The sequence below is a fragment of the Cetorhinus maximus genome, chromosome 18 (assembly GCF_964194155.1).
Source record: "Cetorhinus maximus chromosome 18, sCetMax3.hap1.1, whole genome shotgun sequence".
In the NCBI taxonomy this organism is placed as follows: Eukaryota; Metazoa; Chordata; class Chondrichthyes; order Lamniformes; family Cetorhinidae; genus Cetorhinus; species Cetorhinus maximus.
In genome coordinates, this window is record NC_135896.1 from 30130936 (window position 1) to 30152108 (window position 21173).

At 40.0% G+C, this 21173-nt stretch overlaps 1 protein-coding gene and 1 long non-coding RNA gene across 5 annotated transcripts in view; one reads left to right on the plus strand and one right to left on the minus strand.

The window, feature by feature from the left end:
* LOC144693040 (uncharacterized) overlaps positions 1-21173 on the plus strand; it is a 63923-nt gene that overhangs the window by 34971 nt on the left and 7779 nt on the right. The gene's annotated exons all lie outside the window — the stretch shown is intronic.
* Positions 1-21173, minus strand: part of mis18bp1 (MIS18 binding protein 1) — a 72627-nt gene that overhangs the window by 33645 nt on the left and 17809 nt on the right. For 3 of the 4 annotated variants that reach the window (XM_078562329.1, XM_078562326.1, XM_078562327.1), the window contains 6 exons: positions 17326-17484; positions 10149-10669; positions 8885-8961; positions 5434-5564; positions 3784-3871; positions 2025-2224 (listed from right to left, as the gene is read on the minus strand). In XM_078562329.1, coding sequence (XP_078418455.1) covers positions 2025-2224; positions 3784-3871; positions 5434-5564; positions 8885-8961; positions 10149-10669; positions 17326-17428 — 1120 coding nt within the window. In that variant the 5' untranslated portion in view covers positions 17429-17484. The remainder of the gene's footprint in view (positions 1-2024; positions 2225-3783; positions 3872-5433; positions 5565-8884; positions 8962-10148; positions 10670-17325; positions 17485-21173) is intronic. The other variant, XM_078562328.1, reaches the window with a different exon arrangement.

The window sequence follows — 21173 nt, forward strand, 5'->3', positions numbered from 1 at the left end:
ATATTGGGGGTTTCCTCACATGACCTTCTGCAGGGATCAGTTGGCCAAAGGCAAAAAGGTGTGAAAATGGTTTTGTGACAAGGAATCACGCAATTATAGCACTTCTTATGATCTATAGTGAATGAAAATGTTTCTAAGCCACTTCAACAGTTGGAATTATCAGACTAAATGGGTAGAAACATTAGTTTTCCCTTTGTTTACCTTCTATTACTGTCAAGACTGTAGACCAATGCATTTGTATCAATTTACCAAAGTGACATCAGCATTTTAGCATTCAATGTAGTTAGTGCATAAAATACAGGATGAAGACCATACTAACAAAATAACACGACCTTGCTGGATTATGTACAAGCAAAGCAAAGGACTACAGCAGGCTTCACAAACCATTTCCTAATGTAATCCCATTTCAACTCACCACCACCATCTAAGGGTAATTAGAGATAGGCAATAAATGCTGGCCTTGCCAGCAATGCCCATATCCCACAAAAGAAATCTTGAAATAACATGACCCCAGATGCCATAAAAAAAATAAAACAGCAATAAAATAGCACAGTAACAGCCAGTACTTGATTAATGTACACATATTATAGATCAACATATAATACATCATGTAAATATATTTTTAAGTACTTTGTAAAAACGTTATTACTTCATATACTCATATAGGTTTCATTCTAGCTCTCCATATTCCCTGGTGACAGAAGACTCAGTGAAGCCCTCTCTCCACACCCCCACACATACATGCCCCTCTTCCCAACAATCTCAAACACTCACTTGGGCTCCACCGCTCTCAGGCTGCTTATCTCCACAACTTCATCAAATGGCCAGCAGCAGAGCATGCCCTCCTGGAGGGATGAGCAGCAGCTCCCTCTCTCATTATTGGCAGAGATTTTCCAGACTTTGAGACTCTCTCCTCCCGCCTTTGTCAGCAGCAAAGGGAGGTGGAAGTTGAAAAAAAATTAAAAGGGCAGAATTCCATGATCCAAAAATCAGAATTCTGCCAAACAGTGGAAATTTCTCATCCCTGCTCCTGCTTCCAATATTTGTTGCCTGATACACCATTCTTGTGGCATACCACCTTCCATTGCCAATGTTTTTTGTCCCCACAGGGGACATTAGTTACATTATTGGTTTACATAAATATTGTGAAGTGGGACCAGAAGTGCCATCTGAAAATGAATTGTGCATTAGTACTCATTTATATTGCCCTGTTGAGCACAATGGCCTTTTCTTGTTCCTAATATTTCTTATGCTTCCAATTTAACAGTGTTGACCACCAAGTGCAAACCATCATCTCATGAGATGGGAGGCTGTGTAGAAGACTCACTTTGGCACTCTACAAATTAAAGGTGTACCTACATAACATTTTTTAAAATTAAGTTTGCTTGGCAAGAAATTTAGTTCAACAGTGCCACTGCCCAAAACAGATCACTTTTTCATCATACAAACAAAAGTGTCTTTTCAATCTGCCAAGTTTTACTTTTGCTATAACCATATCAGTGAAGGTACAATGAAACACTTTTTTCTCTCTGGTGCAAACAAAATATGCCTAGTTTCCTCAATGGTGAGCAGCAAAATGACAAACAAATGGAATTGATGTGCGTCCGTGCCTCTGAACCAGAAACTCCGTGTTCAAATTCCACCCCATGACTTGGGAGATAGGTTCATAACGTGACTAAACAGATTTGATTATCAACCTGCAAACTCTTCCAACACATGCAAATGGCAGGCAGTAAGAGCAGGAGACATTCCTGGTCAGCATGTGATGGAAGGAAAGTTGGAGCCTCTACCATCACTATCCATAGTTCCAGGCTACAACATGCATGTCAAAATGCTTGTTGCCACAGCAGCTCTGCAACACACACTGTTATAGATCAGGAGCTATTACCAACATGGTTTTCCCCTTCGAATGAGTGACATATATTTATATTTCAAAAAAGTGAATAGTTCTACTCCTACTCCTTTTATACAGGTTTGAATTTAAATAAATCTTTCCAATGCTTACCAAATAATTAAAAACTTACCCATCTCAATTTGTGACTTTTTTGTCCATTCTTTCTTTGCTGAGTTCCTCGCTTTACCAAGTTGGTATCTAGTGGATGGAGTCTTATCTACGTTACCTGCTAAAGCTGTATTATCTTGTAGTTTTCTGCATTTCACTGAAGGCAACTTTTGAATTCTGGCATCTTTAGTCTCTCTTGTGTTTGGATTGTTAGTTTTTTCCCTAAATAATGAGAACTTTTGATATAATTGCTTTTTAAGCATATTAATATTATTTCAACAACTTAATTTGTCATTGGGCTGGATTTTACATTTTTGGTGGTGGGTTTGAAGGTGGAGGTGCACCTCCATAAAATCCAGCAGGTGGCCACCCCACAGCCTACCTGCCCACCCCCGACCTGTTTGAAATTTTACAGGGGAGGCCCAGATCATGTGCAAAGCCCAGTAGCTTTACCACAGGCAAAGCAGGAGGAAGGTGTGTGTGGGGGTGGGGGGGGGCAACCTCCTTTGATGGCCCCCTGGGCTCATCAGAGAGGAGCATTCACCCCCCTCCCACTCCCCCAACTTTAACCACCCCCGTCCCTCAGCCCCTTGAACCCAACTGGATTGGCCAACAACTCTTTAAGGCAGGACTTCCTCCTGAGAAAGGGGCAGAAGTCTCACCTTAAAGCAATTAACACTGCTCCCAGCATTAAATTGCACATAGGATTCTGGTTGGGTTCACCGCTCCCCTGACTTTGTAGACGGCGGCGGCGGGGGGGGGGGGGGGGGGAAGTGAGGCGATAGGGACCATGGCCACCCCCACATGCCCCTCTACAATTCAGCCCATTGTGAACTTCCAAAAGCAGCTTTCATTCCTTCCCACCTTCAAATGTAATGGTGACCCAGATTTGTCTGCAGTTACTCATAGGATCTGATTTTCTGTAAGGTATGATCAATATAGTCTAATCTATTTTTCTCCTTCCACCTTCACTCCTTTACCTGAAGTTAAAATTTCAACTGGTAATTGAAGTAGTTCAATCTTTTTGGCAATAAGCTAGTTGTTTAGCAACTTAGACAAAAACTAAGTATGTAGCAACCTTGAAATGTAGCCACCTACACACACAGTAACTGCTTGAACAAAAACATCTCTAAATGCTGCAGATATTTTGATAGGAATGGGCTCTTTTCTGTGATTGAACAGTTAACAATGGATGTCCTCTTCTCTCAAAGTAATATTTGGGGCACACATGATGTTAGTTGGATTTTTAAGAGTTAGTTTGTGGACTACTCAATTTGATGCTTTTTCAGGTCCTTTATCAAGAGAGCATAAACTGGAAAAAATTACACCATCTGTTCTGAAACGCTAGCCATGCTGGAAAATATTGCTCCACTAATCTGATATTCAGCATACTCTCAGCAGTTTATTTTTAAAATTAATTCACTTTGTTATCTTTCGCTGGAATATCTGTTGTACAATGGGCAGAATGTCAGTCAGCAAAGACTTGATAGAAGCTTCTACAAATACTTATATTTGAGAGAAATTTACTGAATTCATGTCCAGTCTGAATGTGGAGAAGAAATTTTTCAGCTAATTTTCAATATCTACCTAATACCTTTGATGCAAGAAAGACAAAAAGAAGGATGAATGCAGGACTGGATCTGAGTGAGAGATAATGAGTGATACTTTGATATGTTCTATGGACATTGTTTTCTTGAAAATTTCCCCCACTTGGCTTGATAGTTTTGGACTATACGGCAGCATGTTAAGCAGTACAGTAGAGAACAGAAATAGAAGCATACCTCATACTTTCAAGGAATTCTTCAATATACTCCTTCCAATCCAATGGAAAACCAAAAAAGAAGTGTTTTAAAAAGGAATCGGAGAATCCTGTTTTAAAAAAATTGTTAATTTAAGGATTAAATCTATACCAGCACTTTTGCATTCCCATTTAAAGTGACAAGGAATTATTATAAAGGATAAATTGTCAAGTTGAAAGGGTAAAGGGGGTAAATATGTCTTTGCACGGAATTATGTATGTTGACTTTTCATAGATTAAAGCAGATACATTTTCACTTAAATACTGTTTTACCTTTGTTACCAACCTGAATTGATATATAATTTATTTTTAAAATAAAAGATAAAGGAAAGAAATAAAGGCAGGACTATAAGCTGAATTTTCAAAAGTAGACAGAGGAGTTTCCAAATTTTGAACCATGCCTCAAAACTGAAAAAGAATGTCATATTTTTAAAGGTTACCAGGAAAACAAATTAAGGTTGGGTACTGTCAAATAAAATGTGGTCAACAAAGGCACCTCTAAACAAATTTGAATTGAAACATATAAGATCCTGAGGAGTCTTGGCAGGGTTGATGTGGAGAGGATATTTCCTCTTGAGGGGGAATCTAGCACTAGGGGGTCACTGTTTACAATTAAGGGGTCGCCCATTCAGGACAGAGATGAGGAGAATTTTTTTCTCTCAGAGGGTTGTGTCTCTTTGGAACTCTCTTCTTCAAAAGGCGGTGGAAGCAGAGTTTTGAATACAATACGTATAAAGATACTTTATAATACCATAGGATTAATAGGATACACGGCCATTTTGCCCAAACAGTTCATGCTAGCATTAATGCTCCATTTGAGCCTCCTCCCCATGTTTCCTCTTTTAAATCTATCATCGCAACCCTCTATTCCCTTCTCCCTCACATGCTTGTATATCTTCCCCTTAAATGCATCTAACGCTATTCGATTCATCATTCCCTGTGGTAGCGAGTTCCACATTCTCATCAATCTTTGGGTGAAGTTTCTTCTGAACTCCCTATTGCATTTCTTAGGACTCTCTTATATTGATGACCTCTTTTTATGCTCTCTGTATCCACTCTACAAGGCTTTTTGTCATTTTAAAGATCCCTTTTATTTAAGTCAACCCTCAGCCTTCTTTTTCTAAAAAAAAGAGGCCCAGGAAGTCAATCCTTTCCTGATATGTACACCCACGCATTTCTGGTATCACTCTTTTAAATCTTTGCTGCACTCTTTCCAGTGCTTTTATATCTTTTTTATAATATGGTGACAAAAACCACATGAAATTCAATAATGGTTTAGCATAACTTCCTCACTTTTCAATTCAATCCCTCTAGAAATAAAGCTTAGTGATTGGCCTCTCTAACCTGTGGTGCAACTTGCACCTTCCATGTAATAAGTAACCGCCCTCTTTTTCCTACCATAATGTACTCTCTCACATAAATCTGTGCTGAACTTAATTTGCCAATTATTTACCCACTCAGCAAATTTATTCATGTCTTGTGGAACACCATTTCCACCTTCTGCCGCTTGAATAACCACCCTTTATTCCCACTCTTTGCTTTCTGTCTTGAAGCCAACTAGCAATCCATTCTACCACTTGTCCCGATTCTACATTCTCTGACCTTATTTATCAGTCTATTAAGTGCTACTTACCTTGGATCTTCATTGCAACATAATCCAATGGACCTTTCAGAACATAAATCGAACCAGTAATAGATTTCACTTCTGTTTGTTTAATTCGTTCAGTAATTACATTACTATGCCAGTATACTCCGTCAGCATCTCTGTTTGGGAACACATACACAATACTTATTTTCAAATTGAAGAAACTAAAAAAAAGTACTAAAAAACTACCGTAGATACTGCACAAATTAACCAAGTTCAAAGTTAATCCCATCTCCGACAAAAGATCATCAACCTGAAACACTGGACTAAATTTTCCAGCAGGGGTCGAGACCCTGACGTCAAGCCCACCCATATCGTTAGGACATCTGCTGGTGAAACCTTCGTTATCTCCTAATTGGTGATGTCTGCATTGCCATTCTATTAAGGACAGTGTACAGGATCCCGAAGCTTGAGGCCCCAGAGAGCTGACAACAATGTCAGGCGACAGCTCCATCAGGAGGTGGATGCTGATGAAGCAGGCAAGCAAGGGAGAGGGCAGCTCAACACAAGAGATGCCATTGGTTGTCTGCATTGAAGTCCTCAAAAACAAAAAAGGCCTGAAGCTGGTAGGGCCATTGGAATGGAAGGGAAAACAAACATCTCTGCAGGAGTAGTGACCTTCGGTGGTTGCAGCCTTTCATCCTTATGACCCTATCATTGAGGCATGCAGACTGTCTCCAATAGCCACTCAACAGGAAGCTGCCTCATTTGAACCCACATGGCAGAGAGCAGCTTCAATGGTGAAAAAATACTGGCGCTGTTGCAAAACGGCCTCAAGGGGGTCTTGCCCTAACTGGCTGTCTGCCTCTGTGGAAAGGGCAGCTGACCTGGATCCCATCTGCCCCTGTGAGAAGTGTCCCAGAGGTGAGAAAGCGACAGGGAGCTACCTCAATGTGGCTCCCCACTATTCCCCCTCTGCCTCCAGGGGGCTGGAAAAATTCAGCCTGTTAACATTGATTCTGCATTTTTTATTTGTTCATGGGACGCAGGTGTCACTAGCTAGGGTAGCATTTATTTCCCATTTTTAATTGCCCTTGTTGAGGGTATTTAAGAGTCAACCAAATTGCTGTGGGTCTGGAGTCACATGTAGGGCAGACCATGTAAGGATGGCAGATTTCCTTCCCTAAAAGGGCATTAGTGAGCCAGATGGGTTTTTACGATATCAGCAATGGTTTTGTGGTCATCATCAGGCTTTTAATTCCAGATTTTTATTGAAATCTGCTCTGGTGGGATTTGAATCTGGGTCCCCAGAGCATTATCCTGGGTCTCTGGAATATTGGTCCAGTGACAAGGGGCTTTGGGAGGTAATTCCAGGGTTTCGGGCCAAGGGAGCTGGAAGCATGGTTGCCAATGGATTAAAATAGGGGATAGGCAAGAGATCAGAATTGGAGGAGCACAGAGGTCGTGAAGAGTTGTAGGGCTGGAGGAGGTTGCAGAGAGGCAAGGGCTCATGGAATGGTTTGAAAACAAGATGAGAATCTTAAAATAAAAGCAAAATACTGCAGATGCTGGAAATATGAAACAAAAGCAGAAAATGCTGGAAAAACTCAGCAGGTCTGACAGTATATCTGTGGAGAGAGAAACAGAGTTGGCGTTTCGTGTCTGTATGACCTTCTTCAGAGCTGGCATTGCTGGACTGAGCCAATGGAGATTAGTGAGAATAGGATGATGGATGAATGGCTTGGTACTAGTTTGGATCTGAGCAGCAGAGTTTTGGATGAGCTTATGTTTATGAAGAGTGGAAGAATGAGAGGCTGGCCAGGAGTGTGTTAGATAGCCAAGTGTAGAAGCAACAAAAGCAGCAGCTGATGAGTGAAGTTGGGTGATGTTATAGAGGTGAAAGTAGGTAGTATTGATGATGCTGATATCTGGTAGGAAGCTCATCTCCAGGTCAAATATGACACGAAGCGGTGAATGGTCTGGTTAAGCCTGAGACAGTTGCCAGGGAGAGGGATAAAATCGGTGGCTAGGAAATTATAGTGGGGTGCAAAGACCATGGCTTCAGCTTTCCCAATACTTAGCTAGAAGTTTCTGCTCGTTCACTACTGGATGTTAGACAAGCAGTGTCACAATTTAGGGTCAATGGAGGTGATGAGAGAGGTAGAGCTGGTTGTCATCAATGTGGAACCTGATCTCATGTTTTGGGATGATGTCATCGAGGGGCAGTACGTAGATGACAAATATGAGGGGACAAAGATGGATCCTTGGGGACTCCAAAGATAATGGCGTGGTGCAGGCGATTCTGTGGCTATGAATGGACAGATAAGAACAGAACCTGATGAATGTGGTCTTACCCAACTGGATGACAGAAGAGTGGTATTGGAGAAGGATGGTACAGTCAATTGTGCCAAAATTGCAGACAGAATGGGGAGGGATAGTTTACCATGGTTACAGTTATATAGCATGGCACTTGTGATTTTGATATGTACCGTTTCAGTACTGTGGCAGATTGGGATGATTCAAACATGGAACTCCAGGAAAGACTGACTTCAGACTGGGATGATTCAAACATGGAACTCCAGGAAAGACTGACTTACGGCTATGCATTTTTATTACATGAAATATCTTTAGCAAGTCATATACCACCACACAGAGTACTAAAATATCTTTACACTTTTGTTCTGAAAAACCTAATCTCCATCAATGTACATCTAAATAAGCTGCATACATAAATAAATATAGTGTTTCTTGTGAAGTTATATCAGAGGAGCAGGAACAGCTTGGAGGAAATTCTTTGCCAGTACATCCTCTGAACTTGGCTCTTTCAGTTTCTTTAGATCGAGACATTTCCCTAGTTTTAAAGTATGTTGCAGATACAAATATTTGAGAAGGGTTTTTGCCTAGAAAGAAAAACATGCAAACATTTGCTCTCTCAATGCCTCAGCTTGTTAATTAGTGTTTACCGTAGCCATATATACCCAGAGGTCTCAGGTTTAATCTCAGGGCTATGTTAACTGATCTCAACTTGGCAGTAGGAGTACAAAAATTGGCCAGAATGTCTGGTGCTGATCGATATAATGATGATCTCCCAGATGCCAAGTGGAGGCAAGATGAGGCTCTGCTGTGACACTCTTTTAGCTTGAATAGCGTGTTAACAATCAGACTAGAATGATTTCAGCACAGAAGAAAGCCCTTTGGCTTGGGTGGCGGTGTCTCTGCAAGAACAACTCAGTTAGTCCCACTATCTAGCCTTTCCCTGTAGTAAATTTTCTCTCTTCAGGTGCTTATCCAATGAAAGCCCCAATTGTAACTGCTTTCGTCACACTCTCTGGGGGTGCCTTCCAGATTCTAACCACTCAACGTAAAGATGTTTTTTTATGTCGCCATTGGTTCATTTCAGGACAGGGGAGGGGGTAAAAATGGTGACAGGATAAAAAGGGGAAAGTCCTCTTCAAAATACTATTTTTCCTCCTTTTATTTCTAAAGAAAAGGAAGTTACCTTTTTCCTTCAACACAGATCTCATTGCTGCTTTTTATCTGCTGGATGATCCATTTAGTGAGAATAATCCTCTTTTCCTATACATTTAAAGAAATCAAGAGTGAGTATAAAAGCTATCAAAGAATCTATCACAAAAATAATTGTCAATGAGATAATAAAGATTACCAATTAACCAAGCTATTCAGAGCTTAAGAGATCTCCTCTAAGAGACATCCACCAATGAATTATCCATTGACCATCTGTTGCTGGCGGGGCTGACTTATCAGTTACTAATATTGTGGGCAAGGAGTATTGCTGAAAAAAGACATTTTGTCAAAGCTTTTTGTCTTGCACTCATTGGGCCAATCGCAAGAATACCAATGTCAGGGAAGCAACAACTTTATATTGTATGAGAAGAGTGTGTTGACTGGATGGCAAATGAACTCATTGATAGCGGCATTGCCATGGAGAATGCACCAGTTCATGTTGACTGACAGTTAACTGCTAAGCATTGTTTGAAATTTAAACCAGGCAGCTTGACCCTGATTGGCCAAGGCGATTGTCCTGATGAGTACAAGGCAAAAACTTTCAACAAAATGTATCTTTTTCAGCAACAAAAGTTCTGTACTACCAAACGACTACTGTGAACATTGTAGGTAACCAGTTAATTTCTATCTCTAGGAGTCCACTAGTATTGCCATCCAGAAAGGTCCAGATGAGTTCTTCCTTAACGTTGATCTGAGAGGACAGGAGTAAAGTGAATGAGTGGCTACCAATGGTCTGAAATATAATGTAGAATTGTGCTCAATTTTGCTCTATATAGGCAGAAATTGTCTTCCCTATTCATATATAACCTTTAAATTATCCTTCTTTGTCATTATGCCCAGCTTTAACATAAATTACCCTCTATCATACCTCATTCCTTCTGGATTTATTTGGAAACATTTGCTTTTTAGGATTACACATTTTATTTGAGTAGCTCATTTCTTTTTAATAGGATTCCTGTATTGAAATGAGAAACCTTAATTCTCATACAACCAAGGTGTTGTTAAACTTTAACAAGATTAAAAAATATATAGTTGCTGGTAATCTGAAACAAAAGCACAAAATTTTGGAAAATCCAGGTCAAGCTACTCTTCCGTTGTCCCCAAAAATGCTGCCCAAGCTGCATATTTCAATAATCAACTACAACAGAAAAATCTTTGCAACATTTTTGACTTTTTGTTTTATATGAATACGTATATTTATGTAAACAGTTACCTATTTATCTGTTTATTTTACTTACTGATTTACTTTTTGGATTATCAACATCATCAGATTTTGATTTTACAACTTCTGTTCCTTGTCTTCTTGGTATACTGATCTTCGGTGATGTCAGCAAGATAGCACACAAATCCTTACACTCTTCAATACCGTTATTTGCTTTTTCAGAATGCTTATATCTTCTCTGCATTTTTCCAATATCTGGATGGACAAATTTTTTCAAGGAGGAAGCACTCAAATCTGTCATGTCCTGGATTTCACTTCTTGTACAGTTGGTATAGTTAGCAGCAGAAACTGAATTTGCTGTGTTTAATGCTGTGTCCCGAGACCTTTCATCGTCACCATCATTGCCATTATCAGTATCCTCTTTCAGAGAAAGTGTGTTCCAATTTTCAAGTTTTTGGACAGTGCTGTCAACAGTGAATATCCTTGCGCTTTTTTGCAGAGCTTCTATATTTTCTGTGGGCTGACAAGTGCTTAGCTTATTTGACACTCTTGGTATCGAAACTATGGATCCATGTTGGTTATTGTGCAGCAATCCCACTATTATCCAAAGTATGAAAATCATTAGATACTAGGGCATCAGACTCAGACAAACACAACTGCCTGCACCCAACCCTAAAAATGCCTGCTATTAATATCACTAGGAGTCTTATACAGGCTTAAAGAACTCAAATACTCTACATATTCGGGTAAATTGCAACCCACTATACTGAGATAGATTACAGGCATGTGTGAGGCATTACACGCACTATGAGGAGACAGTGTAAATGGGGAATATTAGTAGTTTACAAATTCATATTCAAAAAGGATAACAAATCAAAGTTAGGCAACTCTCATAGTGGAATCAATCAGGCATAAATTTTATTATTTGGATATCAACTTAATTAACCGTTAACATGCATTCTGAAGGAGAAAATCCTTCTTGACCAACTTTCTTAGCATTTTTGACAAATTAATATCCCAAATGACAATCTCTACTTGATGCATTTGAATTTCCAGATGGCATTTAACAAAATTCCACACAAGAGAATATTAGTTAAACTCAAAACATTAGACTCAAGATAGATCTTGAGAATGGATAAGGATAGAAACCAAAGATTGTTTGTTGGAAGACTAACACTGGGGTGGGAGAAATACTCAGAAGGATGCCACAGAAATAGAAACAGTTGTGGTTTGAACACTTAACTTAGATCAACGATTTGACTGAGAAATCCAATGTAAATTAGTCAAATTTACTGATGATGCCAAACTAGAAGGAATGGTGAAATCAAAGGAGACAGCTAAGAAGCTATAGAATGACCCAGATAAAAGATGCTGAAAGGCCCAAAAGGGTTTTAGCAATTTTAGCAAAAATATCTAAATAAAGGCAAAACAGTAATCAGCAAAGCCAACAGAATGTTATATTCATATAGGCTAAGTGATGGAACAGAAGTCAGTCACTGGATATGAAGGGTACAATAGGATATTAAATTTAAATTTTAAAAGCAAATAAAATAGCGATCACCAAAAAATTGAGCCCAATTGATGGTACTGCACACTGTAAAAACCAAGTAGTTGTCATACTAATTTTTGTGCCAAAAGACCTCTTTGCTGACCACTATCCCATGTTTGCTTGCAGATAAACACACACATCATGAGCAGGAACTGAACAATTAGGAGCAGGAATGTAGCTAATTCATCCCTACCTAATAGGGTGCAAAGACCTATTGTATTCCCTCTGCCCCACAGCTGAGGTCAGTTAACTCTAGACCAAGGATCAATCCTGCAGACTTGGGTCTACACAATTCAGCAGCTCTTTGCTGACTTCAGCAAACTTGCTGAACAACTGGGGTGGAAAGCCTCATGATTTCAGGAAAGCAAAGGATTATCTTCCAACTGCCCACATTTCTGATGCCATGATCCTTATTACACAATGAAACACTGAACCCTTGGTAAAGCATGAGGCTACGCCTGGTCATGTTACTCCTAATGAATAATTATGGAATTACCATCATACTTACCTATCACTACACTTTAGATCTTCCACAACTAACTGCCTCTAGAACTGTCTTCCAGTAATTTGATAAAATCCAACTTCTGGAGGAACTGGCCTTTCTCCAATGCTGACTTTAATTCCCTCCTAAATGTTTTCCTACTCTTGTTCCTCTGACTCCAATTACGAACGTACAAACTAGGAGGAATAGGCCACTCGGCCCCACGAGCCCGTTCCACCATTCAATAAGATCATGGCTGATCTGACCGTAAACAAAGGGGTGAAAAGTTATCAAGGATATCTCTAGTCTGCCTTAAAAATGTTCAGACTCTGCTCCGACCACCTTTTGAGAAAGGGAGCTCCAAAGGCTCACTACACTCAGAAAAAAATTTGCATCTGTCTTAAATGGGCGACCCCTAATTTTTAAAGTGACCCCTAGTTCTAAGTTCTCCCACAAAAGGAAAAGGATTCTCCACATCCACCTTGTCAATACCCCTCAGGATCTTAAAGGTTTCAATCAAGACACCTCTTACCTTTCTAAACTCCAGTGGATACAAGTCTAGCCTGCCCAACCTTTCCTCATAAGACAACCCGCCCATTCCTGGTATTAGTCTAGTAAACCTTCTCTGAACTGTTTCCAATGCATTTACATCCTTCCTTAAATAAGACGACCAATACTGTACACAGTGCTCCAGATGTGGTCTCACCAGTGTCCTATACAACTGAAGCATAACTTCTACTTTTATATTCAATTCTCCTCGCAATAAATGATAACATTCCATTAGCTTTCCTAATTACTTGCTGTATCTGCATACTAGCCTTTTGTGATTCATGTACTAGTTCACCCAGATCCCTCTGCATCTCAGGGGTCTGCAGTCTCTCACCATTTAGATAATATGCTTTTTTATTCCTCCTGCCAAAATGGACCATTTCACATTATACTCCATTTGCCAGATATTTGCCCACTCACTTAACCTATGTCCCTTTGTAGCCTCCTTATGTCCTCTTCACAACTTACTTTCCTACCTATCTTTGTGTCATCAGCAAATTTAGCAACTATACCTTCGGTTCCTTCATCCAAGTCATTTATATAAATTGTAAAAAGTTGAGACCCCAGCACTGATCCCTGTGACACACCACTCGTTACATCCTGCCAACCAGAAAAATACCCATTTATGCCTACTCTCAGTTTCCTGTTAGCCAGTCAATATTCTATCCATGCCAATATTTTAACCCCCACACCATGAGCTTTTATTTTCTGCAATAACCTTTGATGTAGCACCTTATCAAATGCCTTCTGGAAATTTAAGTACAGTCCATTCACCGGTTTATCCACAGCACATGTGACTCCTTCAAAAGACTCCAATAAATTGGTTAAACATGATTTCTCTTTCACAATACCATATTGATTCTGCCTGATTGCCGTGAATTTTTCCAAGTGCCCTGTCATAACAGCTTTAATAATAGCTTCTAACAATTTCCTTATGACAGATATTAAGCTAACTGGCCTATAGTTTCCTGCTTTCTGCCTCCCCCCCTCTCTTTTTGAATAAAAGAGTTATATTTTCCAATCTAATGGAATCTTCCCTGAATCTAGGGAATTTTGGAAAATTAAAACCAATGCATCAGCCACTTCTTTGAAGACCCTCGGATGAAGTCCATCAGGACCAGGAGATTTGGCAGCACGCAGCTCCAACAATTTGCTAAGTACCACTTCCCTGGTGATTGTAATTTTCCTGTGTTCCTCCCTCCCTTCCAATTCTTGATTTGCAGCTATTTCTGGGATGTTACTTATATCCTCTATAGTGAAGACCAATGCAAAATAATTGCTCAATTCATCAGCCATCTCCGTATTTTACAATATTAATTCCCCAGACTCCCTTTCTGTAGGACCAACGCTCACTTTTTTAACTCTTTGCTTTTTAAAATATCTATAGAAACTCTTACTTTTAAAAATATTTTTAGCTAGCTTTTCTCGTACTCTAATTTTTCCTCCTTATTAATCTTTTAGCCTTTCTTTGCTATTCTTTATATTCTGTCCAGTCTTTTGACCTGCCACCCACCCTTGTGTAATTATATACCTTTTCTTTAAGTTTGATACTATTACTGGTCTTGGAACCACTCTTCGCTCCCTCAAACTGAATGTAAAATTCAATCATATTAGATCGCTACCTAGGGATGCCTTTACTATGAGATTATTAATTAATCCTGTCTTGTTGCACAATACCAGGTCTAGTATAGCCTGCTCTTTGGTTGGCTCCAGAATGTGCTGTTCTAAGAAACTATCCCTAAAACACTATGAACTCCTCATCTAGGCTACCTTTCCCATCTGATTTATCAGTCTGTATGTGGATTAAAATCTCCCATGATTATCACTGTACCTTTCTGACAAGCTCCCGTTATTTCTTAAACAAAAACAGAAAATGCTGGAAAAACTCAGCAGGTCTGATAGCATCCGTGGAGAGAGAAACAGAGTTGACATTTCGAGTCCATATGACCCTTTTTAGAGCCTTCTTGCCCCTTCTTCAAAGGAATTATTTCTTCCTTTATACCCTGCCCTACCATGTGTTTTCTGTTAGGAGGCCTGTACACCACCCCCACAAATGATTTCTTGCCGTTATAATTTCTCATCTCCACCCAAACTGTTCCTACAACCTGGTTTCCTGAAGTTAGGTCATCCCTCTCTATTGTGTTAATACCATCATTAATTAACAGAGCAACCCCTCCACCTTTTCCTAGCTTCCTGTCCTTCCTAAATTTCATGTACCCGTCAATCTTCAGGTCCCAATCTACATCATCCTGCATCCATGTCTTTGTAATGGCTATCAGATCGTACTTATTTATTTCTATTTTGGCTCTGAGTCATCTATTTTGTTATGAATGCTACATGCATTCTGATACAGGGCCTTTAGTTTTGTCCTTTTATTATTTTTGTAACCTCTAGCCTCACCTGCTGATGTACTCTTAACCTTCGTATTCTCTATCCCTTCCTGTCATAGTCTGTTTATCATTTCCCATGTTAATACCGTTCTCCCTTTCCTTGTCTCCACTCTTTGCTTCACCACATCTTTCCAAATTTGATCCCTTGCCCCCAACTGTTCAGTTTAAAATCCTCTCTATTTCCCTAGTAATGCGGCTCGCTAGAACACCAGTCCCAGTATGGTTCAGGTGTAGACAGTCCCAACAGTACAGATCCCACTTTCCCCAATACTGGTGCCAGTGCCCCAACATCTGGAACCCACTTCTCCCATACCAGTCTTTGAGCCATGCATTAATTGCTCTAATTTTATTTGCCCTATGCAAATTTGCACGTGGCTCAGGTAATAATCTCTGGATTGATCCAGAGATTATTACCTTTGAGGTTCTGCTTCTTAGTGTGATGCCTAGCTCCTCATACTGACTACGCAGAACCTTTTTTCTAGTTCTACCCAAGTTGTTGGTTCCGACATGGACCATGACGACTGATCCTCCCCCTCTGACTGCAAGTTCCTTTCCAGCCCTGAACATATGTCAAGGACCCTGGCACCGGGCAGGCAACACAACCTTCTGGCTTCTCTTCTTTTGCTGTAGAGAACAGTGTCAATCCCCCTCGCTATACAGTGCCCTACCACTGCTATATTCCTTTTTGCTCCCCCCACTTAAACGGCTTCCTGTACCACGGTGCCATGGTGGGTCAGCTCATCCATCCTGCAGCCCCCACTCTCATCGAAACAAGCTGAAAAACCCACAAACCTGTTGCGAGAAAAGCAAAGTCTGAGGCTCCTGCCCTCTAGGTCCCTTTGCCTGCCTGACTCGCAGTCACACTCTCCTGTCCCTGACCAAATCAGAAGACCCTATCCTAAGAGGTGTGAGTGCCTCCTGTAACAAAGAATCCAAGTAGCTTTCCCCCTCCCTGATGTGTCGCAGTGTTTGCAGCTCGGCCTCCAGCAATTTTGCTCTACAATTTTTAAAAAAATGTATACATTTCACAGTCCCAGGTAGGGAAATCCTGTTGCCACTCAACTCAATCATAGGCTTCACTCCACTAGATCTGAGACAAACCCTGTTGCCACCTGGCACATTAATAGGCTATGCTAGTTGCAGCACTGGATAGGAAGCTGAACTTAACCACCCAATTTTAAAAGAAAATGGAAATACAAACTAAATGATTTTATATTTTTATATCGAATGATGTCATGTAGGAATTAGGACAGCTGCTAGACTCAAAGAGATAATGTTAGTGAACAGTTAGAATGACCTAATCAGGGACTATAAACAGGGTAAGGAGTAGGTTAAGCTCAACTAATTAATTGAATTCAAAGTGATTGTTGTGTATATATAGACAAATGGAATATAATAAATAAAAGCAAAATACCGCAGATGCTGGAGATCTGAAATAAAAGCAAAGCGTTGGAAAAATTTACCAAGTTTAATGTTAATGTTTCAAGTCCAATCCAAAGAAGTCATATTGGACTCAAAACAATAACTCTGTTTCTCTCTCCACAGATGCTGTCAGATGTGCTGAGTTTTTCCAGCACTGTCTGGAATATAATGAATGCCAGCCCAGGGTAACACCCTTGCCTTCAATTCAGAAAGTTGTGGGATCATGTTCATCTCCAGCAATTTGAGCATATAATCTAGCCTGACACTTCAGTGCACTGCTGAGAGAATTCTACGCTTGAAGGTGCTGTCTTCTAATGAGATGTTAAACCAAGTCTGCCCTCTGAGGTGCACCTCAAATATCCCATGGCACTATTTAAAGAGAAGCAGGGGAGTTCTCCTGGTATCCTGGCCAACATTTATCACTGAATCCACATAAAAGGCCAGATACCTTGTCTTAGTTATCTCTTTGCTGATTGTGGAACTTTGCAATAGGCAAACTGCCTGCCTGATTTCCCTATATTACAACAGAGACTACACATGGGAGATTTCTTGTGGAGATTAAAGCCCACAGTATTTAAAATAAAGTGAAATCATGCATAGAGAGATGACGGAATGATAGAAAGTGGAGTAGGAATAATCTCTCACAATGCATATTTTTGTGTTTTAGTTGAACTGGTTTAATCAACTTATGGCTTGGCATTATTACCTGACCAAAAATAGTGCCACATATCCATACAAAGTAGTTATGCACACAAAACAGATTCTAACTTTCAATGATAAAATTAAGGGTTTGGTCAAGTTCAACACTTCAAATGAATGCAAACATCAAAAATAGATTAGAAAAGACACCAACTAACTATACCTTTATGTTCTGAAAGTTTAACTGAAGCTAATGGAGTGCGTTGGTTGCTTAATTCAATCTCTTGTTTCATTTGTAAAAAGGTTTTGGCTGGGGATTGCTGCATCACAGGAACATGGTTCTTCTTTTGCAAAAACTGGCACCCAGCTGGCAAAATGGGGACTACAATAAACCACAAGTTTACATTAATACATCTACATCTTAAACAAATATCTAAACATACAAAAACATTGAATATACCTGCGTATAACAGCAAATTCAAAATAAACCAACGTGCAAAACATTGATCTCCGGAATAAATAATAAAGGACGGTCCTTCATTTTAAGTGGCCAATGATGGTCCTCATCAAAGCCCTGCTGCTTCTATTAAATGCACAAGGGCAATTTTAACTATGGTTAGTTTCATTAGTGGTTGAAATTAATTAGTTGAAATAGGCTCTGTACACTTAATGAGGGCAACAATTGAATATCTGAGCTATGCCATTTAAATCTTCTGGGCTTGGAAGACAAGCAGATTCATTTTCAATAATTAGATAAAGAACAAACAATCCTTTAGTTCATGAATTTTAAAAGGATTAAACTAAATCTGCCCAATTTTTAAGTGCCAGAGAATGGGTGGCAGAGAGGACAAAATGGCGTGAAGGGCTTTACATTTTCTTTTAGAAGTATGGAATATTTGTGCATGGTTCTAGCTTTTAAAAAAATTTTGGACAGCTTGTGCCACATTTTTGTGCATGAACGGTTAGTTGATTCTCTATCCATAGGGTGCTGCAATTTTGTATTGAGGATTTGTATTATCTGTTCAAAAGGCTTCACGTTGCTGTAAAACTATGCAGCATGCTCACTGGGTTATCTAGTTATCAGCTCCAGAAAACTGGACAACTCTAACTTAAAAGCCTGGAGGGTCACCTGAGAAACCTTGCCATACTGAAAAAGGTACCACACTTGAAAATTCCACCAATTTAAATTCAGGGAGTCCACTGTTGGGATTGACTTCCAATGCTTAAGCCAGTTGCATAACACAATTTTCATTGCAATCAAATGGATTCAGCTTTACATTGAACTACACCACACAGTTTGCTTCAGAAAATCACAGTGCAGAAAGAGGCCATTTGGTCCATTGTGCTTGTGCTGGCTTTTAAGTAGAACTATTCAATTAATCCTACTCTCCTGCTCTTTCCCAGTGGCCTTGTACTTTTCCCCTTCAATTACTAATCAAATTTTCTTTTGAAGGTTATTACTGAATCTGCATCTGTCATCATTCAGGCTATGCATTCCCAATCACAACTCACTGTGTAAAAAAAATGTTTCCTTGCATCTCCCCTTCTTTTGTCAATTACCTTAAATCTGTGCCCTCTGGTTACCAACCTTTTTGTCACTGGAAATAGTCATTTACTTCATCGAAACCATTCACGCTTATGAATACTTCCATCAAATCTTCTCTTAACCTCTCTGTTCCAAGGAGAACTCCAGTTTCTCCAATCTCTCTACGTAGCAGAATGATACTAAGGCTGAAGGTAATTGTTGTAATATGCCTTAAAGTGATGACATGTTGCTATTCCTTAAAGAGAAGTGCCATGTGATTCTGGCTCAGTTTTACTTTGGCCTGGAGCAGAACAGAGACACAGTCCTGCAGTTCTGATGTCCTCAAGCTATCCATGTATATATGTTCACAAATGAACGCATAACATTTTTGCACTATCCCTAATGTGTGGTTGGGTGCCTTTGTATCATTACAACACACACATGGCGTGGAGTGGTTTCTTCTCAATGGCACAGCAAGATTCAGCACAGATACATGGTAAAATAGTTTTAGATCATGCTATGTGGCATGAGATGACCCTTTACCTTTTGGTCGGATCGCAACAGAGCCACAGTATTGAAGAATGTTAAAATCACAGCGCAGTGACTGCACAGAAAAGCTTTGAAGACACAGTACTGGAATAGTGCTCAAATAAAGGGCTGGTAAGCAGATGGATCCCTCGTGGTAAGACAATGCATCGAGAGAACCAGCACTGGGTTGGCTCAGTCGGGAACTGCAAGTGACTAGGGTGCGGACGGATTGATAGCGAGCAAGGGAGACTCCAAAAACTATCATAAAAATTGGGCCAGAGAAGGTTGCGATTATAACAGGTGGAGCTTTGGAAAGCATGTGAAAGCAGCTATAGTGACTCTCATCCCAAGTATTATAGGTGAAGAAGTGTCAAAGGGATTTTGTCAAAATGTCCACAAAAATTCCCCAGTTTAAATTGGAATGCAAATGATCTAATATCCAAATTCAAAATGTTTAAACAGCGTACAGACCTACAGTTTCTTGATTTATGTGTCTGAACCAGAAAAGCAACCATAAAAATTCACGTAGCATTTGGGAATGAAATTCTACACAGGCTGGACACATCAGGATTAACAGTGGAAGAGCTAAAGGATCCCAAAAAATATGGAATACGTCGGAAGACCAGTTCAGAATCATTTTAAATTTCCATACTCATCGGTTAGAGTTCATGTCGTTTCGACAACTGCCTATAGAACTCATAGACCGCTTTGTCAACAGATGCAGAGGAAAGGGTATGTATTGTGATTTTTCAAACACAGAACTAGCAGACAAAATTGTTAAGTTGGTGATCACATCCACTCCCATGGAAGTGTTCCAGAAAGATCTGCTAGATGAACCCAAAGCATATAGCATTGAAGAGTTACTCAAAAGCGGACGTAACAGGAAGCGATCCTCGCAGGTCGACGAAGCTTACAGCTCTTAAGCACAACCTCAATTGTTGATGCACTTACCAAAACACCCGCCTAGTAAGACATGTGGGAGGTGTAGCCTTCTGCATACATCAAGGAAATTCCCAGCTTTCCAGCAATTCTGCAAGGCATGTGGCAGAAACGGCCACTGGCAGTGGCAGTGCACTAGAACTAAGGCTGATGCAACTACAAAGAGCTGTGCACCGATTTAAACAGACCATACAATACAAGTACTTTTAAGCATTAAAACTGACCATCCCATATCCGATCAGAAACATACACGAGGGGACTGACAAATCAGCAAATGACAATGATGTGCACAATGAGATGAAGGGCACTGTCAATCTCGTGAAGAACGTACATGCCATCAAACCTTCCGAACTGTTTGCCAAAATTCAAATTATCTGCCATAAGAAAGTTGGCAACTATTCATTATTAGCCAAGATCTACACGGGGCAAGTGCCAACAACCTACCCCTGTGAATTCTAAAACACATGTATGCACAGACATGGAAGGCCATGGCGAAACCTACTGCTGTGTAACTTCCAGCATACAACAGTTCACTAATTCCGTGTGCAGAATCCACAGTCCTGGAGTGCAAGTACAATCAATCCTCCTGGGTGTCACAGATATTTTACATTGTGGAGGCTAAAGGCCTAGCAATCACGGGTCTGTCGGCATCCTATGAAATTGTACTACTGACAATCCACAGAATTGGTCAGACCTCAGAAACTACTCCTATCACCTCAGTTCATGACCTAACATTGAAACATCAAATATCCTGAATGTTTCAACAAAATTGGCAGTTTCAAGGCAGCCACAACATTACACTTGCAGGAGAATGCAAGTCTGTCCACTGATCCACGTAAGTGCAGCGTCCACTTACAAGACAAATTGAAGGTTGAACTAGACAAAATGGAGAAAGACAGAATTATTAAAAGAGTGAAAGAGCACACAGGCTGCTGCAGCTCAATTATGTGTATCGTAAAGAGGGATGGATCATTGAGAGTATGCCTTAGTCCACAACGCTTAAACGCAGCTTTGAAACATTATCCTTACAAGATTCCCACATTAGAAGAATTAAATCCGAGATTTGCAGGTGCAAAGTT